This window comes from Coloeus monedula (genome assembly GCF_965178545.1).
Source record: "Coloeus monedula genome assembly, chromosome: 5".
Lineage (NCBI taxonomy): Eukaryota > Metazoa > Chordata > Aves > Passeriformes > Corvidae > Coloeus > Coloeus monedula.
This window is the reverse complement of record NC_138785.1, coordinates 74,429,792-74,439,802: the sequence shown is the minus strand read 5'-3', so window position 1 is coordinate 74,439,802 and position 10,011 is coordinate 74,429,792. Positions and strand designations below refer to the sequence as shown.

At 59.0% G+C, this 10,011-nt stretch overlaps 1 protein-coding gene across 1 annotated transcript; it reads right to left on the bottom strand.

Moving 5' to 3' along the window:
* Window positions 1–3,516: 3,516 nt before the first annotated feature.
* Window positions 3,517–6,868, bottom strand: SPR (sepiapterin reductase; the record flags this gene model as incomplete). The annotated part of the gene is made up of 3 exons (XM_082282578.1): window positions 3,517–4,738; window positions 5,357–5,647; window positions 6,514–6,868. The coding sequence occupies 3 exons, from the start codon at window positions 6,866–6,868 to the stop codon at window positions 4,548–4,550; spliced, it is 837 nt and encodes a 278-aa protein (XP_082138704.1). The 3' UTR covers window positions 3,517–4,547.
* Between the last annotated feature and the right edge of the window lie 3,143 nt (window positions 6,869–10,011).

Below are 10,011 nucleotides of genomic sequence, written 5' to 3'. Positions count from 1 at the left end.
TGCTGGGAAACCTTTCAGGAGGGGCAGCGGAGCTCCCTGCTGGGCCAGGGCCAGCCCGGGGCAGCGGCCCAGATTTGGGAGGTCAGGGGGTGAGCTGGGTTTCATTTGGGCGGCTTTGGGGGGGATTTAGGGGCTCAGCCCCGCTGCTGGCCCCGGGCCCTGCTCGCACCCAGGGAAACAAAACCCAGCAGTGGCTTTGGCTCCTGCATGACCCAGCTCAGCCCATCCCACCTCGGGCACAAAGGGCACAGTGTGTGCCCAGCACGGGGAGGGGGCTGGGGAGGGTCCCCAGGGCCACTCACGCAGGCGGTGTCACCTCAAAGCATCGCACAGACCCCTCCCCTCCTGCCCCAAACTGCTCATGAGGCCGGCATGGGGCTTTCTGTAGCTTTTTTTTTGGGATTTCACACGGGGAGGCACCTGCACAGCTCCTGCTCCAGCTTTATCTCCCTTTTTAGGGGGAAAGGAAAGGGTGAAAAAGCGGAAAAAGGGATAAAATGCCCTACCCGGGTTTTTGCTGTGGGAGGCAGAGTGGGAAGCTGTGGAATTTGGGGTGAAATCAGACCTGCCTGGAGGGACACCCCATGGGTGGAGGATTTTTGGCCTTGAAAGCTGCACTTGATTCCCAACAGGGAGAACAGAATCCCTGGCTCTGTCTGGGATAGAGGGGAGGGTGGCTGATTTTGGGGTGATTCCCTTCAGGGTTCGTCCCCAGCCCAGGAGACAGCGCTGCCCAGATCCCGTGGCTCCCATGGGGACACACGAATCCATTGGATACCCCTGGCCAGGTGAGCGGTGAGCTCCTGCCTCTGGGATTAGGAGAGCTCCAAACTCCTTTCTTTTTAACACCCTTTCGACTCCGGGACGCGGGGCCTCAGTTAAGAAATGAGTGGCCAAGGGATGGGTGCAGAGGCTGGAAGAGGCTCGAATCCCGCTCCGTCCCCTGCCAGCATCCCGCTGCTTTTCCAGGGGCATTCCCGGGCTCCCCGCGCCAGCCGGGCTCTGTTACCCGGTCTCGGAACGCCCTCAGCTGGTGACACAAAATGCCGGGAAAGGGGAAAAAAAGCTTTCACGGCATTTTGCCTTCGCACCGCGCAGCACCCCCGGGGGCAGGGGTTGTTCCCTGGAGCGTAGGGAATGGTGGTGCCCAGGGCATGGTCACATCCATGTGTGCTGGCACCTGGGGGATGGGGGTTCCGGGGGGATGCTGGTACCCAGAGATGCTGGTGCCTGGGGGATGTTGGTACCCATGGAGATGTGAGTACCTGGAGGATGCTGGTACCATGGGGATGGTGATATCCAGAGGATGCTGGCACCTGGTGCATGTTGGTACCCAGAGGATGCTGGTACCCAGTGGATGTTGATATCCGGGGGACGATGGTACCAGGGGGATGCTGGTACCCAGGGGATGATGGTATCCAGGGGTTGGTGATATCCAGAGGATGCTGGCACCTGGTGCATGTTGGCACCCTGAGGGTGCTGGCATCTGGAGTGATGATGGTGCCCAGAGTGATGTTGGTACCCAGAGGAGGGAGATATCTGGGGGATGCTGGCAGCTGGGAATGTTGGTACCCAGGGATGCTGACACCTGGTGGCTGCCGGTACCCTGGGGATGGTGATATCCAGGGGATGCTGGCACCTGGATGATGATGCTGGTACCCAGGGATGCTGGCACCGGTGGATGCTGGTACCCAGGGGATGCTGGTACCCGGGGGATGTTGGTACCTGGTGGATGCTGATACCCAGGGGATGCTGGTACCTGGGGGATGTTGGTACCCAGGGATGCTGGCACCTGGTGGATGTTGGTACCCAGGGATGCTGGTACTTGGGGGATGTTGGTACCCAGGGGATGCTGGCACCTGGGGGATATTGGTACCCAGGGATGCTGGTACCAGGTGGATGTTGGTACCTGGTGGATGTTAGTACCTGGGGGATGGGGACACCCAGGGGAATGTCCCCAAAGCGTCACTGTCAGTTCTCCCTGGGCAGAGCTCTGCTCCAGCAGTGGGAATCCCAAACCCAGCCCATCCCAACACCAAAGAGCTGCACAGGGAAATGGGCACACTTTGGGGATGAAACCCTGAAAAATGAACCATCCAGGAGAGCCGGGAGCACAAAGTGTGGTATGGCCATGCTGGAGAACAACCCCCTCCATGGAACTGTGAGCACGAGGCGGCTCTCACAGGGAAACGCAGGAGCGGGAGCCCCAGCCCATCCTCATATCCATGGCATTTGCACTTGGGATGTGCCTGGTGCGTGCAGGTTCCCCTTGGAGCAGATGTGGAGTTTCAAGAGCGTGGAGCTCCAAGATGGATTTTTGCTCCTGCTGTTTGTGGGGAGAGAGAAAAGGGGCTGAAAAATGATCCAGGGCCAGCACAAGGGACAGGGACCTGTCAGAGCAGGGTCAGAGGAGGCCCCGGAGCTGCTCCAGGGCTGGAGCCCCTCTGCTCTGGAGGCAGCTGGGAGAGCTGGGAATGTTGCCCTGGAGAAGGGAAGGAGGCAGGGAGAGCTGCGAGCCCCTTGCAGGGCCTCAAGGGGCTCCAGGAGAGCTGCAGAGGGACTGGGGCCAAGGGCTGGAGGGACAGGAGGCAGGGAATGGCTTCCCAGTGGGAAAGGGGAGCTTGGGCTGGGATGTTGGGAAGGAATTGCTGGCTGGGAGGGTGGGCAGGGGCTGGGCTGGAATTGCCAGAGCAGCTGGGGCTGCCCCTGGATCCCTGGGAATGTCCAAGGCCAGGCTGGACACTGGGGCTTGGATCCACCTGGGATGGTGGGAGGTGTCCCTGGGATGGGATGGGATTTAAGGCCCCTTCCCACTCCAAACCATTCCATGGATTCCCCTTCTCTCCCACAGCCTCTCCGCCTCTCTCCGCGGGGATTTCTCCAGCATCCCCTGGCGCTCCCTGGGTGCGATTCCCTGGAATGACTCTCCCGTTCCATGGCACTCCAGCCATCCCACGTTCAGAACCAGCTCCGTGCTGGAGCCCCCTGATCCTACTCCAGGAATCCAGGGAATGATGCCATTCCCGAGGCTGCCGGAGCGAGCTTGGGAAGCTCTGGGGTTATTTTTTGCAAACAGCCAGATCCCAAAAGAATATTCCTGCCCAGGAGGGGTTGGGACAAACCCACACGGCCACAGGTGAGGAGAGGGGGGATTTTTTAGCAGCAGAGATTCCAGGGAGGGTTCCCAAACCACAGAAACCCCAGCAGGAATCAAATCCCAGAACAACATTCCCATTGCCAGGGCTGGGAGCAGCAGAGGGGCTTTTTGCTAATAAAAGTTCCCCAGGCAGGGAGGAAAGCTGAAACCAGGCCCAGGACTGGCTGGGGAGGAGGGATTTATGAGCAGGACAGGATTAAATGAACCCAGAATTAATGAAAGGGCTCAGACAGGGCAGCACAGGACTCCAGGGGGGAATGGTGGTGCCATGCTGGGTGAAGCCAGTGCTCAACCCCACATTCTCCTCCCACTCTGCCAAGGATTTACCCACCTTAAAGACACAGTAGAAACCCCAGAGCAGACATTCCTAAAGATTTTAATGATTTTGAAACTTTTAATGACTGGAGAGCCAGGGGGACAAAAATCTGAGCTGCAGGGTTGGGGTGGAGGCTGCAGGGAGGGGGAACAGAGGGGCACTGGGCATTTCCACGGCACATGGGGGTGCCACTGGGCTCCAAACCAACTGTCCTGCATCAGCTTTCCAGAAGGGAACTCTCTGTGCATCTGTGGCTGCTGGAATCTGATGGGAAAATGACCAAAAACCCCCACAAATAATTAAAAGGAAGGGAATGAAACCCCAGAGCAAGGCTTGGACCCAAAACCCGCAACAGGAGCACGGCAGGAACTCAGGGCTGCGTCTCCCTGCTCTGACCAGGTTTCTGTGAGCTCGTGACCTCAGCCAGCCTCCCAAAATTCCCAATTCCTCCCAGGCCAGCTCCCTCTCCTGGTGATTACCGGCCCTCGTGGAAAAACCACTGGGACAGGCTTTGCTGCATCCTAACCCATGGATCTCCAGAGACAGCCCCAGCACCGCAGGGGGACTTGGGGCCCCTGCTGAGCAGGGGACAGGGTCGGGGCTTGGGGGGGACATCACCACCCCCAGCCCCAGGAATGGCTCCTTGGGGACTTTGTCCTGCGGGGCAAAGGGGACAGACACAGGGACACTCAGCTCCCACCCTGCTGTTGGCTTCTCTGGGACCTCCTGGGGCTGGCAGGGACATCTCTGCCCTGGCCTCGTGTGCCTGGGCACCCCTTGGCTCCCACAAACTCCTGTGCAGGAGCGTTTTAACCTCCCAGGGCCATTCCCTTGGGAAAGCCACCTCTGCTCCCCCATCCCCGGGAGCTGAGGAATTCCTGCTCCTGCCAGCCAGGGCTCAGTAGCAGGAGCTGCTTCCCAACCCCCTCAGGGCACCAGGGGTGTTCATAAGGCACACAGGGGTCTCTTAAAAGCTTCCCAGACCCCAGGATTTGCACAAGGGCCTGCTGGAGGCACCAGGAAAAGGCTCAGCAGGAAGCAAAGCAGGAAGGCAAAGGTGGAGCTGGCAGGAGCTCAGATGTCGTAGAAATCCACGTGTGCCCCGGAGGAAAAGGAGTCCTCCTGCAGGAGCTGGAGCAGCTTCTGGGCTGACACGGAGCTCTCGATGAGCTGCCCATTCTCCTGCAGCCTCTGGAAGTGCTGGCGCATCCCGGGGTCTCCAGTCTTGGTCCGGGCCAGGAGCTGCATGTCTGTGTCCAGAGGGCCTGGAGAAAAGAAAAAAATCACCTTAAAAAATCACCAAAAAAAAAAAAAAAAAAAAAAAAATCACTTAAGGAGAAAGGAAAATCCAGGGGTCATTTTCTCTCTGCTCTGGATCAGGCTGGGAGAGCTGGGAATGTTGCCCTGGAGAAGGGAAGGAGGCAGGGAGAGCTGTGAGCCCCTTGCAGGGCCTAAAGGGGCTCCAGGAGAGCTGCAGAGGGACTGGGGCCAAGGGCTGGAGGGACAGGAGGCAGGGAATGGCTTCCCAGTGGGAAAGGGGAGCTTGGGCTGGGATGTTGGGAAGGAATTGCTGGCTGGGAGGGTGGGCAGGGGCTGGGCTGGAATTGCCAGAGCAGCTGGGGCTGCCCCTGGATCCCTGGGAATGTCCAAGGCCAGGCTGGACACTGGGGCTTGGATCCACCTGGGACGGTGGGAGGTGTCTGGAATTCTGTGATCCTGATGGAAAAGCTGGATGAGAGATGGTGTTTGAGTCCAGCACGGGGAACTGTGGTCCCAGTTGTGCTGCTCAGGGCTGCAGGGACAGGAGCAGGGCTGGGCTGCAGGAATCTTCACTCCCAAAGGCAGGATGAGGTGGATAACCATCCGTGAGCTGCTCTCCTCACCCGGGGCGTAGTTGAGCACACGGACCCCGGGCTCCTCCAGCGCCAGCACCTGGAACAGCATATCCCGGGCAGCCTTCCCGGCGCAGTACAGCGCCCAGCTCCGGAACGGCTCCCGGGCACACAGCGACGAGATGTTCACCACGGTCCTGCTGCAGCCAGGCCGCGCCCCAAAGGCCCTCAGGGCTGTGGAGGTCAGGCACAGCGCCGAGCTGATGTTGAAGGAGAAGTAGGTGTTGATCTCCTCCAGGTCAGTGAGGTCCAGGAAGGATTTGGAGACGTCTCCCAGGGAGCCTGGGAAGCACAAACGTGGAATGGTTTGGGTTGGAAGGGATCTTAAAGAACATCCAGTCCCCACCCTGGCATGGCAGGGACACCTTCCACTGTCCCAGGGTGCTCCATGGCCTGTCCAGCCCAGCCTGGGATATTTCCAGAAAGATGGAAAAATGAGTTGTTACAGATGGGATCGACCGCACAACAGATCCCTTTGCTCCCACATTCCACATCCAACACTTCCAGAGCTTTGGTGGCCCAGCCCCTGCCAGGGTGCCACAGCAGCCCAGCCCAGCCCATTCTGGGTCACACTGACCCAGCAGTGACAGGGGACAGGGACCTGCCCTGCCACCCCTCTGCCAACACAAACAGCTCCGACTCTGGAGTGCAGCGTGCCCAAGGGCCACCACGGGCCCTCCTGCGGGCCCTGTGCCAGTCAAAGGCCCAAATCCTGGAGCACCCATTTCCTGCGGGAACCCACGGGTGATTTATAGCGACAATGGGTAAAAAGGACACCGAAGGCATTAAAGGCGCAAGGAAGCACCCACAAGGTGGGGCTGGAAGTTTGCCTGCGGGTTTGGATTTGGGGAGCAGAGGGACAAGAAGGTGCAGGACGGGAACCAACTGTTCCTATGGCACAGCAAAACTGAGAGCAGCAAAGCACTGCTAGAGACCCGCCCCCCCAATTAACTCCTTAATGAGCCAACACCCGCACAGGGTGACGTCCCCGCAGCTCCTTTATTCTTTTGGGTTATGTGCCGGCACCCCAAGCCCGGAACAAGCCCCGGCTCAGCCGGAACAGGGCTGGGCTGACCCCGCTGCCCCCGGGGGCGGAGGGCAGCGGCTCGGGGAGGCGGGGGGACAGCCGGGGACAGCCGTGTCGTTACCGGCGTTGTTGACGAGGAGCAGGCGGCCGAAGGACGCGTCCTGCAGCAGCTCCCGCAGGGCAGCGCCCGCCGTCCGCAGCCCCTCCTCGCAGCCCAGGTCGGCGGCCACGCACTGCACCCGCAGCCCGGTGCTCCCGGTGGCGCTCCCGGTGGCGCTCCCGGCGCGCAGCTCGGCCGCCAGCTCGGCCAGCGCCTCCGCGGACCGCGCCAGCAGCAGCAGCACCGAGCCGGGGCCGAGCTGCGGCGCCAGGAGCCGCGCCAGGCTGCGGCCGAAGCCGCGGGAAGCGCCGGTCACCACGCAGGCGGTGGCGGCCCAGGGCCCCGATCCCGGCCCCGATCCCGATCCCGGCTCCATCCCGGTACCCAGCGGAGGGGGCGTGGGAAAGCGCCTGCCCACGTGACCCGCCCCATTCATGCCCCCGCCGCTTCGTGAATGGCCGCTCCGAGCGCGCGGGCAGCTCCGCCGGCTCTGATTGGTCGCCGCCGGCTGGGCCCTCTGCGCGCGCTGTGGGCAGCGCGGTACGCCCCCTTGCGGCCGCTGTGAGGGGGTGCGGCTTCCGTGAGGGAGCGGCGGAGCGGGAACAGGAACGGGGCCGGCAATGGGACCGGGAACGGGCCCGGGAACAGGAACAGCAACGGGATCGAGATCGGAGCCAGCAACAGGAACAGGAACGGAAACAGTCTGGTAATGTGGCTGCGTCCCTGGAGCGCCGGGCCCCGCCTGCCCACAGCGTGGCCGTCCTTGGCCTCTCCCCCTTTTCAATGCAGTTTTCAGTATATTTTACAAATATTTTTAAATCAATTTTTAATCCTTTTATATATATGTATTTTTTTTTCCCTCAGCGTGGATGTAAATTCCCTTTTATTGTACCTGCTCAGCATTGTCCCCTTGCCCCCTGCTGCTCCTGCAGGACCACGCTCCAACAAAGCCTTCCCTCTCCTTTTCCCTCTGCAATCCCAGTTTTTGGCACCCAGCACTGCTACTTTACTCGGAAGTGAACGCCCTGTCAGATCACAAAAAGCCCTAAAATCCTTTTCAAAAATAAATATCTCTGTGCATGGAGGTGCAGACAACTTTCAGGGAGGGTTTTTCCAAAGAACACCTGGTTTGTACGGAATGAGCTGGCAGCAGGGGTTGCATTCCCAGCTGTTCAATCCAGAGACCAGATGGTTCCAGGCAGGTAATGGAGTGGGATTTCACTCAATTAAGCAGCCACAGACTGGGCTGGAACCCTCCAGCGCTCTAATAAAGCATTAAAAATTCATGGCGTGGCAAAAACCCAAGAGTGGTATTTGTTTTGCTAAAGCAAATCTTACACATTCGGCGAAATTAAGATCATCAGCAAAAAAAATAAGACAGCAAATGTGTATTTTTTTCACAAGTAGCTTCTTGATGGCAGAACTTGCTTCAGTCACTGCCAGTTCCCCCCTTCCCACTTTGGCAGCTCCAGTCTCCTGCATCCATCACGATTCCTGCCCTGCTTCCCAGCCTGGCACCCCACACGGAGCTGGGCCAACTGGGAATGGGCAGCGTTTGCTGGGCTTTCCTTCCAGCCACCCAGTTCTTCCATCAGGAGATTCCTGATCCCTGGAAGCACTCAAGGGGACTTGGAACAACTGGTGGAAGGTGTCCCTGCCCATGGCAGGGGTTTGGAATGGGATGGGCTTTAAGGTCCTTTCCAACCCAAACCATTCTGTGGTTCTAAGCAGGAGTGAGGGTTCAGGAAGGATTTTATTTTTAGCTGATAAAAGTTGCTTGTGCTGAAGTCAGGTAAAAATCCCATAAAATATCAGGGGGAAGGAACTGGTGACCAAACGAGCCCAGAGCTGGAACTGAAGGGCAGAACTGCAGGGAAGTTACAGAATTGCAGAATGGTTTGGGTGGGAAGGGGTCTGAAAGCCCATCCCGTTCCACCTCCTGCCATGGGCAGGGACACCTCCCACTATCCCAGATGGATCCAAACCCTGTCCAGCCTGGCCTTGGACACTGCCAGGGATCCAGGGGCAGCCACAGCTGCTCTGACAATTCCAGCCTGGCCCCTGCCCACCCTCACAGGGAAGGTCAATCTCTAAAACTCCAGAAGTTGCTCCACATCCCTCCCACCCTGGCACAGGGGGGACTCAGTGCACTCCAAATCCCAGTGGTGATGTGGACGGATCCCACGGAATTCTCTGGTGCTGGGACAACACAGGGCAGGCACCTCTCGGCCTTCACAGAACCAGGGGCAGATGGAGCTCGATCCGGAACAGGGAATAGCAGGAAATCCACAAAACTCTCCCATCAGTGGTCAGGCTTGGGATGTAGTTGGGAGAAGCAGCACTTGGTGTCAGGGAATCACAGACTCCTCAGCCTTGGAAAAGCGCTCTGGGAGTCCAACCATCCCCAGCACTGCCCAGGCCACCACTGCCCCGTGTCCCCAAGTGCCACATCCGCAGGGCTTTAAATCCCTCCAGTGATGGGCACTCCACCCCTGCCCTGTGTCAGTGACATCACAAATCCAGAGGGATCTGTGGGCAGCCCCTTCCAGGGAAAGCCAGGAGGGTTTCCAGAGGGGAAAGCCCATCCCAGGGCAGTGGGAATGCCGTGGAGCTGGGAATGCCCTGCTGGGACACTGCCAGGGCTCCTCGGAGAGGAAGCTCTGAACTCCTTGGGCACAGGACTGGCACCAACAGCTTTCAGGAGGAGCACCCCAGGATTCTTGGGGATCTCTGTCCCACGGCAGCAGGGCAGGGCTGGCACTTGTCACCCTGGCTGTTGTCACCGTGGCTCCGCAGCAGGGCAGGGCTGGCACTTGTCACCCTGGCTGTTGTCACCGTGGCTCCCGGGGGCTGCGGGCAGGGCGGGTGTGGCCTTACTCCTGAGCTCTGCTGTTGGTTGAGTGGCCCGAAGGCCACCCCAGCTGTGGGGCCCCATCGTGTTCACAGCTCGTTGTGTCACCTCCCAGGGACACCATGGCTCGGGTGATCCTGGCTCCGGCTGTATCCAGCTGGATTTACGGCAGGAAGGATAATGGGATGGGCTGAGTGGCACAGCAGGATCCTCGCTCCTGCAGCTGTCTGTGATGAGAAGTGGAGTGTGCAGGGAGGAAATCTCCCCTCATTTTGGGGTGAGAGGTGGGATCTCCCTCCTGCTCATAAATTGTGGCCCCTCCTTTGCCATCCTGCAGCCCCAAGCACAGAATTCCCATCTGGAGCAGCCCTGGGGGGGGATTCACCTCTTTGGTCTTCAAATCCTGCCTCAGTGAAGCTAAGACATTCCATGTGGGATTTGGGAGCACTTTAGAAACGCACAGCTTGCCAAAAGATCTTCACCCCAAAATTGCCACCAGAGATCCCTGAGCTGTATTTAATTAAAGCAGAAACTCAGATTTGAAAAATCCTCCTCCAAGGCTGAAGCCAGAACTCCACGGCTGAAATCCATCTTCAGTCTGTCTGAGATATTTTCCAGTATTCAGATGAAAAGGCGGAATAGAACACATGAGAAAACAAAAGTTGTGT